Here is a 21,859-nt window from a genome sequence, read left to right as displayed (position 1 = left end):
GTATTACTGGGCTGTGATCTAGCAAAGCAGGCAGCAAACAATGTCCAAGATGAAGTGATTGCAACACTCTCATCCCATTGTCATGTCTTAAGTGGACCACTCAAATGCTAAAGCATAGCAGGAGAGATGGCTCACAGGACATTTCTTTTCTTCCCAAAGGCGACAGCAAAGTTATGCAGGAGCTCCAATTCCAGTGCAGTAATACAAGTTTCTGTGTATGCATTAGGAGAAGAAACAGTGTACGTAACTGCATATCTAATTGCCTACATACTTCATATCCCTTAAAAAGTGAACTTTCACAAGCTCAGTGTGGGCCACTAACGCTAGCAGTAACAGAAATGCATAAAATAAAATAGACTCCATCATTACATATTATGCCACTGCCTACTCAGCCATATCAAATCATATGCAGTCTTTTTCAGACACGTCTACAACGTAAATATCCAACAATAGGAGTAAAGTGGCACGCTGCTCCTCTGTATTCACTGCTGTTACCCATATTCAAATTTGTACATAGGACAGTAATGATATGTATATTTTCAGTTTTGTATTTGTTTATCAGCTGCCAATATGTTTAAATGTCATGTCCTCCTACATTAGCTTACACACTAGCTGCAGTTTCACATTGTTCATAAAATGCTATACAGTTCTGTCTTTCCTTGATTGCTCAAAGTGATGCGTGTGCCCAAATCTTCTGCAAACTAAAGTATCTTGTCATCATTAACATATCTCCAACTGTATCAGAACAGTTCAACAGTACTCATCTCACTGTTGTAGCTCTAGTTCCTTCTTACAAGTTGGCATCAAAACTCCAAATGTCTAACACTCCAGTCATAGGCCAACTCGACCAGTAACCTGTACTGTTGAGCTAAAATAAAGTGTATTAATAAATAAAAAGTAATAGTAAATAAAGTATAATCCATATATACTCAGTCACATATGATTTTTGCACTTATTGTCGCTTGTACTTTCGAAGTACAGTCAAAAGTCTTTAATCCGGACCTGAAAGCTACAAACTTTCTGCGCATGCGTTATGCGTTAACGCATTATGTGTTAATGCGTTAATGCATAATGTGTTAACGCATGTGCATAATACCTTCACGCATGCACATATGTGTCTACGCATGCACATAATACATTTACGCATGCGCATTTAATGTATAATGGATGGTATAAGCTAAGCTAAAATATCTAAGTATCTATTTCACTTAATATTAATTGCGCTGTTCCTTAATCTTCTAATTGGATCCGGCTTATTATTTTTTGCAGATTGTTAGAGCAATTTTATAAAAGTAAGCTTGACCTTTCGATTATGTCAAAAAGAATTTCCGATTCTGGAGCTACCAAAGGATCTTATAATTCCTTACTAAATGTAGTATTTCATCTCGATGTACTCTGTTTTTGATATGATTTAAATCAAATTCCTCGTCAGTATAAATATCAGGAATACACATCAAATAGTTTTCTGGTTGCAATTTTCTAATTTCGACTATGCATACTGTATGAATAATGCATAATGCATAACTATGCACGCGTTGAAAGAAATGTTTAATAAAGTAAACAAATAAATATAAAGCTTTTTTCATTGTAAATTTTGATACCCTTTATATCATAATTGCTCTTTATTTCATAAATTACGGTTTCATATTTTCAATTTTATAATTTATGCATGCCATCGTACCAGATTTAAACTGATGACCTATAATCCGAAAAAACCGATAATCCGGAATTGCTGAAGTCCCGACGAGTCCGGATTAAAGACTTTTGACTGTATACCAAAAACCTGGAAGAACCTATTTGTAAGAAAGAAAGGTTAAAGAAAATACTTATATAACCAAAACTACCATAAACAAAAGACTCACTTGGCCTTTTTAAATAGTTTTAATTAACAAAACACAATTAAGATTAAACATTACAATTAAGGACATTATAATTACACATTTAAGTTAACAAATTAAGTCTCGTGGAAATAACATGCTTAGTTCATGACTCCCGCACATCGACTGACTGCTATAGTCTTTGTTTTTGTTATACTTTCTGGTGTTTATTCTGGCGGCCACTAGGGGGCGCTCATTGAACCGTGGGGTTACAGACTCCCCCTCTGGCTCCTACGACATCTTGGCAAAAAGCCAGAAATATGTTTGTTTGGTCTGCAAATAGGATGTAACGTCATCCATACTCTATCACCTGTTTCGTAAGAATGTTTCATAAGAAGCCTTTTGACCATAATATATTTTTGTGCTTTTCATAATCTTCATTAAATTCGGATGATTCATCAGCAACTTGAAATCTGGATGATTCCCTTGAAGCTTCATTGAATCAGGATGATTCTTTTCAAACTTCATGGAATCGGTATGATTCATCAATAGCATAGAATCGAGACAATTCTCTTCAAACTTCATTGAATCAGAGTGATTCATCAAACATTTCTGAATCAGGATGATTCACTTCAAACCTCATTAAATCGGGATTATTTATTCACAGGATGATTCTTTTCATGCTTTTATTGAATCGGGATGGTTCATCACACAGGACACATAGAATCAGAGTGATTTTCTTATGCAACCGGGATGATTCTCTCAAAACTCCATAGAATCAGGATGACTCTTTTTAAACTTCATTAAATCAGGATGATTCATTCAACAGCACAGAATCTAGATGATTCTCTTAAAACCTTCACTGAATCGGGATGATTCTTTTTAAACTTTTACTACATGGGGTTGGATCTCCCACCGGTTCCAAGCAGTTCTCTTGAATTTTTGCAATAAGTGATTTAGTTGAGTATGCCATTTTGTATGTAGATGTTTACCTTTGTCACTTCGAAGATTTACTAAAGTAGATGTTTCAGAACTTTAGCTTAATTGGAAATTTATGGGATTTTTGTCTGTGTGCGTAATTAGCTCTTTGAGTTGAATCACTTTCAAATTATCCGAGACGGGCAGACCCAGTTCTGTGGCTAACACTTGCAGATCTTTTTTCTGGTTAGTCCCAAAAATGCATGTTATACTTTCAATATTCATTGAAAAGTTCAATGTTTGTTTAAAGAAAAATTATATGTTAAGAAATTTTGAGTTTCTTAATTACCCCTAACAATTACATAATATTTGGAAAACAACATCGAACAAGATCATTAATCTGAGATTACTTCGGAAACGAAAATAACATTTAACAAGGATTAGTACACTTGCTAATGGACAATATAATGCACAAATTTAGCAAACATAAAATCCCCAAAATAGAATTTAACTTTGATAAATTATTAGTTATGCCTGTGATGTCTACAAAATCCTAAATGCTTTAAGAAATTAATTTTCGACTATAGCTCTCTTTGAAAAACACAATTAGATGTACAAGTTGTTCTCAAATATTACAAAATAATAATTTAAAAATTTTATAAACTCACAATTCAAAATTGTAGCAAATATTAGAGTTTAAATAATATACTAGATAAAACCCTTTTCACATTTAAATCATTTCTATTTTATCTTATTATTAACCTTGTATATTGCAGTTTATACGTATTTTTTTCATCAGCAACAATGAATGCTTTGCCCTGATGAAGAAAAGCACGTCACATCTTTATAAAAATTTTATAACCTCTGTACATCTGAAGTCGATACCCAGTTTAGGTTGAACTTTTGTTTAATTTTAAAGAATTGCTTACTCAAAAAAGGAATTTATGAGCTGCTGCACTAGTTCACATTTCATGTTAACTACTTTAATAGGATAGCTTTAAGTATACATATAGTAGCTTAAAGGAGAGTGAAGGAGGTGGATAGTCTGTCTGGAGGGCATATTTTTTATAGTGGTGTTTTTTACATGAAGCATAATTTTATAAAGGTTAGGCATATGGACTGTTTGGAATAGAAAGTATAAGGTATATTGAATTAAAGCAAAGCTTACTATGGTTATTTGCCTAAGGGAAGGGATTCTTTTTAGAAGACTAATGTTCTCCACAATGGGTTTGAAAATTGGAGCCTGATATTCATATGACAAAAAAGACACTGGTTCTATGCATATTAAACATGCATGAATACAACTTTACTGTGTAATACTTTGGGATTAGGATGGGTTAGGATTGGAATATTGTATCTGTATGGTTGTATTCATGTGTGCTTGATGAAAATATGAGCCAGTGTCTCTTTTGAAACATGAATTTGGCCAGTTCCCAGTTTCTAAATTTTTCTATGATTTCCCTTATTTTAGGGTAAAGATGGTTATGTTAATGGACATTGCCCCCCAAAAAGGGGGGGACTCTATATCTCTCATTCTACTGGGACAATTGATGAAATTCAAATGGGTATGAAAATTCAAATTTATATTTGTTAATATTAAACCATTAAGTAGAAAATGTTTTATTAGCGATCTTATTACTGTTGAGAAATATCGTGTTTTAACGAAAATTTCCTGTCACCGCAAATATCTTATGTTCAAACAGTTCATGTTGGTGTGTCAAACAAATTTTGATATTTCAAAAAAAGAGACTTGCTTTAGAACACTGTGTTGTGAAATTTGTAAAAAAGTATTGTTATCATTAAGTACAAGGTTTCTAAAATGGAACTATCATGCTAACAGATAAGAACCATAATTTATTTCCTGTTCTGGTGCAAAAGGTCAGCTATAGAATGTCACCAAATCACATGTATTGCTTTAGGTACAAATGTTGTAACATACGACACTGTGAAGGTTTACAGAAAGTTAAAAAATAAGGACTAAAACATTCAAGAAGCAGAGTGCTCGGGCTGGCCAACTGAAGTTGATGAGGCCCACCTGCAAGAGTTTGTGGAGGAAGATCAGTATGCAAACACTCAAGAGCTTGACTATGGAGTTAGAAATTAGTGTCATGTCCATTAGTCACACTATCCATCACATAAACTTGACATACAAGCTCAATCGACTCAAGCAGATAAGGACAGATGTGTTCAGGCCTGCACTAATTTGCTCAAATATCAATGCAAGGACAAAAATTCTGCACCATATCATCACTTTTAATGAAAAGTGGATTTACTTCAACAAGATAGGCTCAAAAGAGGGTTGTTCTGTGCCTGGTGAGCCCACTGGCAGCATCGCAAGGCACATTTTGACTAACAAAAAGATCATGCTTTGTATCTGGTGGGATTATCATGATATTATCCACAAAGAGTATCTGGGAAAAGGTAAAACTCTTAATAGTAAAGTATGCTAGTCCGTGTTGACGCTGCTATCAAGGAAAAACTTCGAACTAAGTTCCAGCATGAAAAGGTAATGTTCCATTAAGATAATGCAAGACCACATGTGTCTGCATTCACCAGCTGGACTATGAGCAGATTCATTTGGAATCTTTTACCACACTCACCATATAGCCTGAACATCGCTCTTTTTTCTTACTTCCATGAGAGACATGCATATTAAAAAAAAAAAAAAAAAACCAAGACCCTATTTAAGCCAAATACTTTATAAGGAGTGTAGATGTATGGAGAGGAATAAATGCATGTACAGTTTTTAAAAATACTTTTACTTTTTAATGGTGTATGTTTATGCTCCTTAGGTCACCAGAGTATGGTACTGCTGGACGTTTATCAATCACGAGAGATTCCCCAATTGTTCAATATCAGGTAAATTGTATGAATTATTACTTTATTTATATCACGAGAAATTCCCCAGCTATTCAGTATCAGGTAAATTCTAATAATATAGGAATATTTTATTAAATTCTAGAAAAAATACAAAATGAAATTTAGAAGATTACTTTTTGAATACATTTTTATAGTGTAGTCTGTTACTCTGTTGATATCTCAAATTTTAAGCATAATCTTTCACATTGCTGCTAAATGAAAATCGTAGAGAATTCATTTTTAATTAATTTAATATCAATCTAATTTACTGAAAATTTTTTAATTATAAAATTTTGACGTTTTAAATTTTCATGGAAAAGCAGTTTTAAAAGAATTTTTATTAATGCGAGAACAACCCGGCCATAAAAATGGTAGTTTTTTTTATATATATATTTACTTGTTAACTGATATCAGTAATTTCTGTTCATTGCTAAATTCCTGCCCCTATATTACAACTGTGTTTAATCTTAGCCATGGTCTCTTAACTGCATGTGCATCTTCTAGTTGCTTCAGCTCTTCTATATTTATTGGCCCACCAGTGGCCAAGCGGTAAAGACACTGAACACTGGTAGTTCGATCCGAGGTTCGAATCCCGTGAACGGGCTGGCTGCATGAGCGTTTTCGTGGTTTTCCCCATGCGTAACGTGTATACAAGCCAGTTTCCCTACGAAATTCCTCCTTGAAGGCATCCCTCCCTTTAGGCAGATAACCCTTGTGTGCTTTGACATAATTGAATAATCCAAATCCAGTCCTTGCATATTAATCTATCAAACATTTTTTGCAGTGTTTTCTTTAGGTCTTTTTGGGTAATAAACAAAGCCTGCTGTTTTTCTCAGAATGCTGAATAACTCTAAATATGGCAGGGCCCAATCAATTTAGTTGTACTTAAAAAAAAGAGAGAGAGAGTTTTAGAAATGTATGTAAATAGTAGAATAAGAGTAGGGAATTGGTTTAAGGAATTTAGTTCATATTTAGAACAAACATCTGAGTGAATTATTTATTGTTAGTGTATATAGTTAAATGTTTATCAAATATTACCAAGAAAAGCTGACTAGGATGGATAAATTCACAAAATGTTTATACAGTTACTGTGAAACCTAGATTCACATTTCCACAGTGGGACAGAAAGCTGAAAATCAGTTTTAAACACTCTCTGTGCTGGTCAGTGAAGGCTAGTTTAGAAACTTTATATTAATATGGATGCAAGGTATGTTTGACTCAGTTTTTTTGCTGTTTCTGGTGTAGCTGCTCTGAATATTTGGGAGCAGCTATATTTTGTGATTATCTGGCAAATTAAACATATGTTGATGTGTCCTTGGCTTTTAAAAATAATTATAGATTTTTGTTGAATTTTGAGTAAGCAAAGTAAGTTTTATTGGGGAAGGGTGAAATTCATGTCCTTTTTCTTTAAAGTCAAATTGTCAGTATTTCAAAATTTCGTTCTTGAAGATTTATACATTTTTGCCATTTTCCAAGTTGCTAAAATTATGATGTAAAGGTAACAGTTATTCAGTATTTGTTTTGCAAAATTTTGTTCAGCTTCTTTCCATAAAATGTGTCAACTTCTGAGAAAGGTCATTTAGTATATACATTACTAGCTGGTGGAGAAAGACATTTCCAAATCATTTTAAGTAACATTAATTTTCTACCCTGAAAAGTAAATGTTTTTCCTTCCACAGGTATACTTCAGAAAAGTATTAATTTAATTACTGTAAAAGATTAAATATCTGTCATTTGGCTAACTTTGGAAAACTCAAGTAATTAGAATTGTCTATAGAATTATCTATAGTCTCCCTCCCCCCTCCCCTGAAAAAAAAAGATTAAATAATAGACTTCTAAAATTATCATAAAGCATATATAGGGAACTGTTTGGCCAGTGTTGCTGCCAGACAGTGTTGTTTAGCACCAGTAATGGATAAGTGTGATGTCGCAACACAATTATAACATTTTTGCATTTGGTTTTATACAAACCATATCAACTCTGTAAATGTCAGTTTTAATTTTTGTTATGATGAATATAAATTAACTGCTATTTATTTGTTTTTCACTCACATTTAAAAAAAATATTAAAATTTGGGACCTGCCTCCTAAGAAACAAGCATGCAGTGTAATATTTAATATAAGTTACAAGATCCTGGCATCAAGAAAAGTATCTGATAATGGACATGACATGCAATTTTATTTGAATACATATAAACAGTAGTGATGCAATGGGAAAAATTACACAAGTGATTTCAATTTTTATTTGCTTTATCTGTAACTTGTAACTTGATTATTTAACTAAAGAATGATCTGCTTCTGTAAACTTCGGAATTAATAATTGGTGCAAGTTTGGAAGCATATGCACCAACTACAGTTGTTGAAGGTATTTCAAAATGTCTAAAAGTATCTTTCTCTCTTTTTTTTTTTTAACCTGAAACATTACATAACTTTTAATGTAGGTTTCTGCTGTATAAGTCAACAAAAAAGTGTCTGTTTTTAGGCTAGAAATTTCATCTTCCATTCATTTGGCTTTTCTTCTATGATTTGCAATTTTTTTATGCTCAACTATCCAGAATTTTCAAGTAATAATAAATGGCTCATTTTAATAAAATATGTGTGCTGTTTACTAAATATACCTGTATATTTACGATCGAAGAATTGTAACATTTTGTTAATAATATTGATATATTATGATAATAATTAATTTTAAAGATCATTATAATGTATTTTTATCTTTTGTAGCCAAGGAATGGAGGTACTATATCTATGATATCTAAGCAGAGTGATACAAGTTTAGAAGATGGAAATCTTAAAAGGTGATTTTTGTTATGCTTATGTAAGGTTTTTTCCTCCAGTTTTTCTGGATTTTTGAAATCAGATTTTTATTAAGTGTCATAAATACATTTGGTATAATGTGTATGCCATCAAAACTATGAAAATATTCAGTAAAATTATTTTCATTAATATAATTTAATTTTGTTATTCATAAATTTTCAGTAATTGGTATGTGAAAATGCTGTGTATTAGCAAATATTTCATGATTGTTGGTATGTGCAAATGCTGTGTATGAGCAAATATTTCATTACTTTTATACTGTAAAGTCCTGCAAACTTGATAAACACTTTAAAAAAAGAGTGAAGTGATTTCTGCTGGTCTGACAAGAGTGTAAAAAGTGAAGGACATTATCTTTTAAATAATGTTGTGTTTTATTAATAGCTAGACTGTAATAATTTATAACATTGCTTATGTGGTGAAAGAATATAGAATTTTTTAATTACCACAATTTTGTAATTACAATACATATTTATGCATATGAATGGCAACATGTCTCCTTGTTCTGTTCAAAGATATGTGTTTTCTGTTTTTGCAGTTTTTATGCATACCTATGTCACTTAGTCCTAGAACTGTGTAACAAATTTGATGACAAGTTTTGATCTTTTCTTGGAAATTTCAATATACATCATTTCTCATCTCAGTAGCAAAGTGGCTGCTGTTAACCCCTTAACTGCCGCAGGCATAAATGTATACGCCTTGCTCAGCCGAGCCTTGCTGGCCCAGGCGTATATATACGCCCATTCAAAATACTATCATTTGCTTTGCGCTGCTACCTGTAAAATTATTCACAAAGCTGCACCTTAATGACCTTGACAAAGTATGCGAATGAGGATACTATTTCAGAGAAGTGTGGGCAGAAATTGGAGAGAAGAATGCGTCTAAAGCGGTGAAAGTAATGACTGTGTGGTATTGGCTGGTGTTGTGTGAATAAAACGTATTTTTTTTTATTCTGTGTCCTCCATTTTCGTTTACATTTTGTAGTAGGTTCCAGGAATAAAGAAAGATATAACTGATGTTTCAAACCCATTTATCTCTTTTGATGAACTGCTTGTGCTTCATATTGTTACTGAAACTAACCGTTTTGTAGACGAGTATATGAACTAACACCTTGCAAATGAAAAATCAAGAACAAAATTGTGGCATTCAACCAGTTCAGAAGAAATATATATTTTATTAGGCATACTGATTTCACAATGTATCACACTGAAACCTGATATTGCACTTTACTGGTCCAAAAATGAATTGATCAATACTAAATTTTAGGGACCTTTTTTATTACAAAACATCATTTTTATTATACCTATATTTTTTTATTATACTTTTACTCAAAACATTAAATTTTGTGCATTCATTTTTTTTCTTTTATTCTTTATTTTGTGAAAGTAAAAAGTTTTTAGAAAGTAAAACTTGCACTTATTCCCCCCCCCCCCCAATACAACACATAACTACGCGCGCCTGTGTAAAAAACCGTGGCACTGGGAAATGACTCTTGTACATTTTCCGCAGCAGTTAACGGGTTAATCACAATTTGTATTTCTTATGAATGGCAGGGTGAGTATTTTTTATGTGGCATATGAATGACAACACGTTTCCTTGTTGTGTTCAAAGATTTGTTACATATTCTATTTTTGCAGTTTTTATCCCTGCCACTTCGTGACAGTTAGTCATAGAACTGTCCAATGAATTTGGTTAAAAGTTTTGTTCTTTTCTTGGGAATTTCAATATATCCCATTCCCCATCTCAATAACAAAGCGGGTGAAGAAAATCAGGTGGCTGCTGTTAATCACCACTTGCATTTCTTTCTATTTCTAACCATTAGCAGGCTTGCCTGAAGTTTTTGGCTTTACTTTATTGTGATCTAAACTTTTGGCTTTTTTTCAGTTTACATTATTAATTTCTAAGTTTACATCCAAGGCTTATAAGTATTGTGTTGTCTAAGCATGTGGAAAAGGTCAAACACGAGTGCGGAAAAACAAGTTAACATTGCAAAGGAAATTAAATTGGATGCCTAAAATAGACTAGGCAAAAAGAAAAGCATTAATATTGCCATTGATTTAGGTGTTTAATGAACTACTGTAATAGGGTTGGGGGGAAAGGTCTGAATTGTATCTTAGTGTGTGAAAATAGCATATATTAGTAGTTTAAAGGAAAGGAAAAATATGAGAGGTGATGAAAATGAGTTAGGTGCATTAATTGTGGTTTAAGCAGTAAAGGGAAAAGGAACACCTATTTCAAGATCCATTATGCAAGAGTTAGCTGTCAAATTTAATTAGAAATTTTGAGAAGCAAAGCCCAGAATTAACTGCTAGGGCTGACTGACTGAAAAGAGGGGAAAAGTGCTGTAGCTGGAGACTGGTTAAAGTTTGTGATGAAAAACTAATTGCTGACTTGGAAAATGTTAATGCATTCTAGAAAAATTTCCACAGAATGTTTGAAAAGGAGAGTCTGTCTGGGTGGTCAAATTTACAAATATGGTGAGTTTGATCTGAATTTTTGAATCCTGTCTTTGAAAACACTTGTATTCAGGGGCGAAAAATTGGTCCCAGGCTGTGAAAGAAGTAAGGAGAGAGTTTCAAGCTTCACAGACAGCCACAAGCTCAAACTAGCATTCATAAGCAAATAGAAAAATTCCTGAGCATTTAAAAACATGAAAAATTGTACTAATGAGACTGACACATTCTATTCTCTGCTTGTTTGGTACAGGAATCAGTTAAAGGGATAGAGAAGTGGACTGGTTGGTTTTATCAGCAGTTTTTTTCCTTGAGTATAAAAATTGTAAAATCTGCCAGTCAACCTAGGAAAGCCTTTCTTATTCTCTACAATGCCTCATTTCATCCTGATGTGGAACAATTCTGAGATGATGACAGAGCCATGTGTCTTCCTCCTAATGTAACTTTGGTATGTCACACAATGGACCAGGTCATTTGGGGAGCATTGAAAAAGAAATACAGATTTAAACTTCTGTCATCTTTTGTCTTTGCCACAAAAAAAGGACATCACATTAGTAATCTGCTTAAAGTAAGCATATTGGAAAGAAGAATTGTGGTTGGCAATGTATTGGCTGATCCAGGCTAATATCAGAGTACCAGCATTCTTTTAGTATCAAGTGATATTGCTGTAATCATGAATAATGTTTTGATAACACTTGGTTCTTTTACTTCTGTGCACTTTTAAATACTAAGTTTTCAGTTATAATGTGCAGTTCATGCATGCAAATCTTTGTCATTAAATTTAACATTGATATATAGTGATAGAGATAATAAATTTAAGTAATAAATAAATTGGCATAGTTATATTTAATAATGTTTTCCTACTTTTTATATAGTTTGAAATTGTTATTTAAACTAGTTATTTTAACTGCCTGTTAAAATCATTGATGCTTTTTTACTATTGATAGTCTGAACACTATGGATGCACTTAATAAATTGACATATTTGTAAAAGACTGATAAATTTTTGCTTTTGGTAAACTTTTACAATAGGATGCCCTTATAAATAAATAAATGAATATTTTTAGTGATCTTTATGATACCAAAAAGTAATGTCTCCAAGATGGCTGTCATCAAAAATGTATGTTTCAAAAACAACAAAAATACTCACCTTATATGTGGCTACATCTCATTGTCAGTGTCAGATGACTGCTGCACATACATAATGCAAATCATGTAGTCCTAGAATTGATCCTCCCTCTCCTGATCCCAATACTGGTGATACCACATAAACTCTGCAAGAGAGGAATACCAAATGTGTGGCTCCGCAGGTTCTCAGTTCTATTGATATGAGCACCTTTCTTGCAACAAACCCATTCATAGCCATCCAATTGATCTTTAAGCTTAACCAAACGCATATCTTTTGTACAAACTTGACATTCATAGTGAAAACTAATTAAACCTTCATTCACACACCAAATCAGTTACCATTTCACTCTAAATCATGAAACAAATGAGTATTTTACCAAACATACTTCTTTGTGAAGGTGAAGGGACAGTGATTAATTAGAACTAGCCAGCCAATGAAAACTATAGGTAAATTAATGGTAATTAAAATTCTAATAATTCAAAATATGGTCAAAATATAAAATACGGGATTTTCAGTACATGATACATGTACTACAAATCAGGTAGCCACCCTCGATCACTGAACTAAGAAATTCCAGTCATATTAAACTAAAAACATTGGCACATAATCCCCCCCCCCAAAAAAAGTCATCCATTTCAATGGGAAAACCGAATTGATTACAAGTTACCAGAAAGCCAGTATCAGCATCAGTATTTGCTATTTGCCACCAAATTAGAGGGCACCCTTTTCTACACTAGAGCTTTTCTTTTTACTAATTAATAAATATAAATGTAAAGTATTATATTTTTGAACATACAAAATTTTGATTGTAATCAGTATTTTAAATAATTGAATAACCAGTTATGTTATTTACCTGATTAAAATCATTAATTTTTTTATTACTTAATGATCTATGATACTTTAAAGTATTTAAATTTTTATGTATGGAATTTTCATAGCTTCCATTTTCATTTGAGTTATTTCTATTCCTTAAATATACACATGTTTAAAATAGTTAATTAGTTGTATTTTAATATACTTTAGCAATAGAAAATAGCTTCTTATTTTCATGTTAACCCAGTAACTGTTGATTACTTGAAGTCACTTATGTCTAGTAACTTTCATACTGTTTTGAATTCTTTTTAATGATATGTGTTGGTTGTATGAGCAATTTTTAAGTTTCTGTGTGTGTAATATAATTATGCAACATAAATATATTTTTGAAAGTCTATCACAGGGATATTTAATATATGAATACTTTGTTGTGACTAATTACTCTGGAAATATTTTATTCTAAATCTTTGAAATGGAGTGTGCTAAATATTTGTATTAGTTTTAAAGAATTTACTTTTGCCCAGATACCCTCCCACTGTTTTATAAACTATTTTCAAAGTTTAAATGTTGAAAAAGCTAGTTATTTAATTATAAGAATAATTTTTGTATTTTATGTATTATATATTTAAAATTGCTTGCAGAATATTCTGTAGAATCATACTGCCAACTGTAAATATAAATTATTTGCTGCTTTTGATTTATCTATTTTTTTAAAACTGTTTTTGGAAAAATTATATGTTATAAATGTTTTATATATTTGTAATAGGAACTCGTGGACAGTTAAAGACAGAGCTTTGCCAGAAATTCCAAATTCTACCACCAATTCTATAATTAGTAATCACTCGGCTATTTCTGATAATGGTCAGTGTAACACCATGGGTACAACTACTGAGCGTGTGAAAGTTAAAAGCCATAACAAAGCACTTGCTCCTAAACCACCCGGAAGTGACCCCTCTAAAGTGGTAAATATATTATAATAGCTATACATGGTAAAAATATTCCTGTTATGTTCTGTTAAAGGGCAAAGCTAATAATATAGCAATGCTTAATTTTAAAATTTGCGATTTATTTCATGTTTTATGTACATTAAAGTATACATCTTGTAATAATTATCTTATACCACTCATCTTTTTACTTATTTTGATGGCTGTCTACAAAGTTGATTGTCTGTTTTTTCCATTTAATAAAAAGATATGCAGTTTTTTAGAGCAAAGAATTGTTTGATTGGTTAGGTATCAGATGAAATAAAAGTTTTCATATTCATATTTTATAGATTTGTTATAAGAAGCAATGTTAAGACAGTGCACAAAAACAGTATCAAGTTAATTTTTTTATTAATGACACTGGTCAGCATGGTTTTTGATATTTCTATATTCTGCATTGTTTCTAAAAATATTTTTGATACTGATTTCAGAAATATAAATATTTTTTCCCGATCACATAAGGGTTTTTAAATTTTTTTTTATTTAATGTGTTATTACTTAAACATAGCCTCATCAATTAAAATAAAAAAACTTCCTTCAATCATCCGAGATACCGAGCAATCCAGAAAAACTAGATAAAAACCCGAATAAGTTGATTTATTTAATTATATATCTACACTACAAAATAATACAATACTAAAATATATACATCATTTAACAATTTTCAGGAAATTTTTCTGTCCCCTGAAGTTATTACACATCTTAATCGGTTCACGTCACGAGGTCGAAAGGGAAAAATCCTTTTTCTCTTCCTACTTAAATGACATCCAATGCCATCTGTACCTCGTACATCAAATGAAGAGATTTGTTTTTAATGTTTGTAAGATACTACTAATCAGTTTCACAACAGAATGATTTATATGGAAAATATGCATTTGCAGTTTTCTTTCTAATAGATGGCAGCACTTTGTTTAGAATGGTTTAGTCACATGACTCTTTTAAATTGTCATTTTTTTCTTATCCTTAAATTAATCGTTTCAAGTAGTTATTTCCAATGCTTTTAACTAATATTTCATGAAGTATAGCTTCTCGTAAATGTATGAATGATGCCGATATATACTGTTATATTTGTGGAAACTATGCATCAGTAAAACAAAACTGTCACAGATTTTATTTAAAATGCATACTTTGCATATTTTGGAATTAAAATAGACGATCAAGACAAGCCGTGGGCTCTGCATCAACAGAGACTACAACTACTACGCATTCTCCGTAGTTTTCTATGGAAATTCGTGAAAAACTACGAGTTACAAAAACTATGGAAAAATTACGAATGTTACAGAAACAGAGTAGGAGAACTGGTACGCAAAACGAAACCAACTAATTCATCCGATGATTGGCTGAATACTCGTGTCATCATATATCACGTGTTGAGTGCATTGCTGGTTTTGAAGAATAGCCAATCATAGATCAGTAACTCCAACCGTTAATGACTTGTCAATAGTTACCCCGCAACATCTGTCTACTGTGTCTGTCTCCTAGGTTTGTTTCTGCTGCGTGATTAGCTTGCCTTTGGCTCCATTGTTTGGATTACGGAGAGAGCTTAGCGTGTGTCTTGTGAACTGAGTTTCAGGTGGAAGTGTTTTTTAAATAATGCGACCTCGAACGAAAAATCCAAAATTATCAAAGCAGAAATTTAAAGAGTCACATTCTTCAGAATTTCCGTGCACTAATGCATCTGAAATTTGTGTGAATCATGCACACTGCAGTGTATGCAACAAAGACTTCTCAGTTGCACATGGCGGAAAAGATAACTGTAAACGGCATGTTTTTCTCAAAAGCATATAGAACTTTGCACTGTAAATTCTAAAGAAATAACTTAATAAAAGATTTCTTAACAAAAGATGAAGAAACGGGTCCTATAGAAGCAGAATGCTATTTTGTTCGATTTTTAATTAAACACAATCTACCGCTTTCTGTTTCGGATCATTCCAAAGAGCTTTTCAAAGCAATGTTTCAAGGTTCTGCCATAGCAAAAAAAATTAGCTGCGGTCATACCAAAACTGCCGCTATTGTGAAAACGCTTGCAGAATGTACTATTGCCAATATTATAAAATCGGTGTGCAATACATCATTTTCTCTAAGTACTGATAACAAAGTATATCCATTGATTATAACATATTACAGTAAAGAAACAGGAGTGGTAATTACATCATTGATTTCTTTTTTAAAGTGCACAAATAATACCCAAATAATACTGGAGAAGGTATTTTCAATTGTATAAATGAAAACTTTAAAAGCGAAGGTTTAGAATGGAAAAATTGCCCATCATTTTCGTCAGATAATGCTACTAATATGATTGGAAAGTTTAAAGGTGTAGCATTGTTTATCAAAATGCATCAACCAAGTATAATCATCTGAGGTTGTCCATGCCACCTCTTGCATATAGCTTCAAAAAAGGCTACTGAAAAATTGACTCAGAAATTGAAATGTTGTTAATAGGTATATATTTTTATTTAGAGAAAAGTTTAAAACATAAGCATAGCTTCAAAGTTGCTCAACAAATTTTGGGACAGAATGCAAAATCTCATAAAATTTTGAAATATTGCAGTACGAGATGGTTATCTCTTTTAGAATCTATAACAAGGATTTTGGAACAGTGGGATGCTGTGATAAATTTTTTTGGAGATCAACCAGATAACAGTGAGAATGAAGGAAAGAAACTGCAGAACATTAAAAAAATGTTATAATCACCTACCACCAAATTTTACTTGTTATTTTTGAAAAATACTTTGCCTTTGTTTATAATAGTAAATATTAATTTGCAACAACAAACTTCTTACATACATAAAATGAGAAGAGAACTTGTGGAACTTTTAATGAATTTATTTGTTAGATTCGTAAAATGATTTCTTTAGTAATTTCTAAAGAAAATAAAGATTTTACTCTAACATCTCTCCCATTTGAAAAGTATAGTAAACAAAAAGAAAATGAAAATGTAGTGATTTGTGCGGAAACAAGACTATACAGTACAAAGTCTGTAATCCGGACGTCCATTATCCGGAATGATCTATAATCCAGACCTCAATGCCGCAGACTTTTTTTTTGGTACGCGTTTAATGTTACGCATGCGAGTTTAATGTTTACGCATGCGCATTTAGCACAAAAAATGAAACAGCTTAAACAACTTACATTGAAAGAAATGTTTAATAAAGTAAACAAATAAATATTAAGACTTTTTTCGTAAATTTTGATACCCTTTAGATCATAATTGCTCTTTATTTCATAAATTACGGTTTCATATTTTCAATTTTATAATTTATGCATGCCATCGTACCAGATTTAAATCCGAAAAAAAAAAAAAAAAAAAACCTTAATCCGGAATCGCCGAAGTCCCGACGAGTCCGGATTACGGACTTTGTACTGTATTTTAAAAATGCCAAGTTGAATGAAAGTGAAGTAAAATCATTTTTCAATTCTGTGTGATCTTTTTTTGTAACTGCATGTTCATATATAATAGATAAATTTCCACTAAGTGATCCATTTCTAAAACATGCTGAAGTTGCTGACTTCAACTTGAGGACTGAAGTTTCATTTTCATCTGTTCTTTACTTGATCAAATACTTTTCCATCCATTATTGATGGAAAATATCTTAATCAAGTGAAAATTGAATTTTCCATGTATCAAGTAGATGATTTGAGAGAAATTGTAGATTTGCGTATTGATATAGCATGGGGAGAAATTGCCAAATTAAAAAATATGAATGGGTGTATTAAATACAAAGTATTGCATACTGTAATGCTTGCTGTCTTAATAATACCTCATTCAAATGCAGCTTGTGAAAGAATTTTTTCTATTGTTAAAAAAAATCAGACAGAATTTCAACCAAATTTAGGTCCTAAAACTCTAGAAACAGTTTTGATTGAAAAAATAAGCATGCAGGCAAATGAGGAACTGTGTTATAAAAAAACATTCTCAAAATCAGAACTTAAGCTTGCTAAGCATGCTACATATAAATCTTTGCATTCGTAAATTATAAGTATTTTTTTAATACTTACATGTATTACTCTTGATTATTTAAATTTTATTTCCCTGCGGAAATCAAATCCAGAATAAAGATATATGATTTATGGATTCTGATTATTTTTTTCTATGATTAGTAGTGATTGATTTCTATGATCAGTAGTAATACTTGCTTTCTTCATATAATAGTAGATTTAGTGATATATATATTTTTAATTATTCAGTTTTATATGTATATGGATTTTAAATGTAACAAAATTGATTACAATTAATGATTCATTAAAAGTTAATGAATGATTAATTACAACATGCGTCATGCACATAGTTGTAAAAATGTCGTTCGCGAGTTGACTACTGACAAGTTCTGCTGCAGGTTGAAATCTATGCATCAAGTGCGTCGAACTTGTGTTAAAGCTTTCCGCCTTTAGAATAAAAGTAAGAAAAATTTAATGCCTTTTACAATTCCAATGGTGTGGAGAGAACAAAAGAATCATTATAATGATTGTTATTTTTGTTTGACATAGGTTGCTGGTTATAATGCAAAAAATAAAGGAGGTTTTGTATATCAAATCTACCTTCAGCAATAAGACCTATAGGTCAAAACGTAAATCTTTCTGTTTCTCATCCTCAAGTTAATATGCAAAATATATGTGATACAGAAATTTATTCAGATTTGCAAGTAACTGAAGAAGAGGAAGCTCTGTGTGCCGAACTTGGTTCATGCCTTAAAGCTAAAAATTTACCACTATCACAAACACACTTTTCATGGTATAAACACCATGAAAAAAGAATTGGTACCATATTTTTTGGAAGAAGCCTCGCTTGTGTTCTGCATTATGTCAATGCAATAATGAATTTCTTTGGTGTTAATCAAAATTCTTCTGACTGGAGACTATTTATAGATTTCTCAAAAGAAGTTATTAGACAAGGTGGATTATAGCAAACATCAATGGTGTTTATCTGGTGACTTGAAGGGAATTGGAATTTTATTTGGACAACAATCTGGTTTTACTAAATTTCCATGTTTTCTATGTGATTGGGATAATCAAATTAAAAAGAATCACTGGGAAAAATAAAACTGGCCTTCCTGAGAGTGTGTAATCACCTGGTTTTAAAAATATTCTTCACAAACCACTAGTTGAATCCAAAATTATTATTTATATATTATATTTACATTAAATTAGATATCATGAAACAGTTTGTCAAAGCTTTATATAAAGCAAATGATAGCTTTAAATACATTTGTGGCAAATTTCCTTCCATTTCTGATGCTAAACTTACAGGGGAATTTTTGTTGGATCTCAAATTCGAAAACTCGTGTTAGATTCGAAATTTGAAGCTTCGATGAATGATTGTGAAAAAGAAGCATGTTTGAATTTTAAACAGGCTAATTAACATTTTTTAGGGAACAGGAAACATCCAGATTACAAAATTATTGTAGAAGACGTGCTACAAAAATTAAGATTATTCGGATGCAACATGAGTATGTAATTACATTTTTTACATGTACACATAGATTACATTCCAGAAAACCTAGGAAAAGTCAGTGAAGAACAAGGTGAACGATTTCATCAGGATAGAAAAAACATGGAAATATGGTACCAAGGAGAGTGGAATAAAAAAAAGATCGCAGATTATTGCTGGTTGTTGAATAGAGATATTCCTAGTGAAGAAAGTACGAGCAGGCAATAATCAACCAAAAGAAAAAACTGTCTATATAGTTATGTAATAATTATTGATGATATGTGAATGTTTATGTCCAAAACTGTCACAAACAAAGAAAACTGTCACATAATAAGCAACATTTTATAAATTAGCTTATTGATTTCTCTTAAATTAACACGTGGGAGTCATCATTGGCTGGCACTTCACTTGGCTACGGCTCTGTGGGGGCTACCGGTGACTCACCAGTAGTGAAAATACATAATTAGAGTAAATATTGGTACTAATAAATTTTTAAATAATGCCATTGTTGCTCTAATGGTTTGAAGAATAATAAATCGCAAAAATTTAAATATTAATTTTTTCTGTAGATAATATTTCAACCAGAGCTTAATTTCTAAGGTTAGAAGTGCCAGAGCCCTTTAGAAGGCCGGTAAGAATATAAATCACATAAATAAAAATGAAAATATTACAATTAAAGTTAAAATGTAAAGAGATAAATAAAAATTTAATACATTGTTAAATTAATGATAAGTCGTTAAATAATAAAATAAAATATTGGATCTTGTCTTATTAAGAATGACGACAGGAATTAATATTTCATTCAAAAACTAAGAAATAGCTCATATAACCTTTGGTGGCATTTCAGTTTGGAATACACTGTATAATGCGCTATGAAGGGACAACAGAAACAAAGACTCTTTTTAGTCCAAAGAAGCTTTGTCCCTGAAGGACTATTGTTTTTGTTTTGCGTTTTTGCGTTGGTTCATTATAAATGTCTGTTTCACTTTTCAAACTTTTGCCACCAAATGTTAAGAGTCCTGCATTGTATTTGAAGAAATTAAATAATGAAAAATCTGCATAAATGTATGTATTTTTTTTTTTTTTTTTTTTTTTTTGCGTTGTGATGAAATAACATTACAGAGAGCCATCGAATTTTGAATGACGTAATCCTCCTACAAATATGGGCATATGAAGCCCAAATTTGGAGTTTGTTTTATTATCGATTTCATATTTTGTAAAACTTTAACGAATTTTTTATTAACAAATGCAAGGATTTCAAAGCGAGCAATGGCAATGTTGTACAGAAAAAAACATTTTTATCTCCAGCATGTGAGTCTCTGTATCAGAAATTCTAAAGATATGCTGATTTTAAAACTATTTTGTGATATTGCTGTTGAACTGAATTTTATGGTTTTAGTGTGAAGAACGTGATATTTAATAAATAAATGTAATGCACAAAATGTTAGAAAAACGCCCCATTTGGATGTAATTTAAAATCTGAATCCTTTCAGATATTTTTTTTATTTAAAAAATTTTATTTATGTAGTTATTTATTTTCACATATACCAGTGAAAAAAGGTGAAACTGTTGAATCATCACTTTTGAAAATAGAGAGAATATTAGAAACACCGTGAGAGTGTGGAAGGAATTTTTAATGGAGAAATGTAGCATCGAAAACAAAGAAAGAAGAGTTCAGCATTATCTGACTGTGATTCCCTGACAATATAATTCGAGCTATCAATCAGAATGTATCGGTGGGGGAAGCTTCCTCTGAATCCGATCTTATAGCAACGTAAGAAGCATACAAGTGACAATTTTCTTCCCCATACTTGGATATATCATTCCATAAAACCTATCTTTCCTTGGAGAGTACTATTGTTGCAAAGTGATGTTTAGTACTTTCGAGGACGAAAAATTTGCCTGTTCTCATAAATTTTGATGTGCTTCTTACCAAATAAGCCTTAGACATGTATGTGAAGAGCTTTCCTTTCCTTAAAAGTCTTAACTTGCATACATATTAAGAGCTTTCCTTTCCTTAGTCATAACTTGTATACATATTAAAAGTGACATTTAGCTTAAAAACAAAACTGTCAAGTAGCAGATGATAATTTTTACTTTAAAAAATATAGTTGCAGTTAAAAAAGAATTCAAAGCAGAAGATTTTTTGTTTTTCACAGCAAAGCAAAATCATCTTAAAAATGTGCAAACAGCCTCTGTAGTGGGGCAGTTGTTTTCAAGCATTCGTTTTTTTGTTTCCATTCAACTTTTTAAGAATTGCAAAGGGTTTTTAGAAACAAACTAATTGAATTGTGAAAGTGATAGAATAAATTTATATTTACTCAATTCAGTTCAAGAATATTAAACTAAAAAGGAAAATTATATCAAATATTTTAATTATTAAATTTTTTAATGATATTAAAAGTTGAATCTTTCCATGCAGATCGCAGTTTTTCTGTTTTAACTATGCTTAAAAACGGAAGGTTAATAAAAAGCATATTTTAAAAGTAAAATTGCTTTTTTTATGTAGTTGGGGATTATAAAGCATAATTTTGAAAAACAACTAAGATGTTAATCCTTCGATTTAGTTTGCAATTTATAACTTCATTTTTCTTGGCCTTGCAAATTCATTAATCAAAATTATTCAATTAAGCATGAAAATATATT

General features: G+C 31.4%; 1 protein-coding gene across 1 annotated transcript in view; it reads left to right on the top strand.

Annotated features, from left to right (window-relative positions):
• Nucleotides 1-21,859, top strand: part of LOC118196489 (uncharacterized) — a 65,364-nt gene that overhangs the window by 10,008 nt on the left and 33,497 nt on the right. The window contains exons 3-5 of the mRNA XM_035367953.2: nucleotides 5,528-5,594; nucleotides 8,319-8,392; nucleotides 13,569-13,764. Of these exons, the coding sequence (XP_035223844.2) occupies nucleotides 5,528-5,594; nucleotides 8,319-8,392; nucleotides 13,569-13,764 (337 nt within the window). The remainder of the gene's footprint in view (nucleotides 1-5,527; nucleotides 5,595-8,318; nucleotides 8,393-13,568; nucleotides 13,765-21,859) is intronic.

Source organism: Stegodyphus dumicola, chromosome 4, assembly GCF_044657685.1.
Source record: "Stegodyphus dumicola isolate Sdum_Otavi_A_Nest chromosome 4, ASM4465768v1".
Taxonomy (NCBI): Eukaryota; Metazoa; Arthropoda; class Arachnida; order Araneae; family Eresidae; genus Stegodyphus; species Stegodyphus dumicola.
Note: the sequence above shows the minus strand (reverse complement) of the source record. Positions and strands in the feature narration are given on the sequence as shown.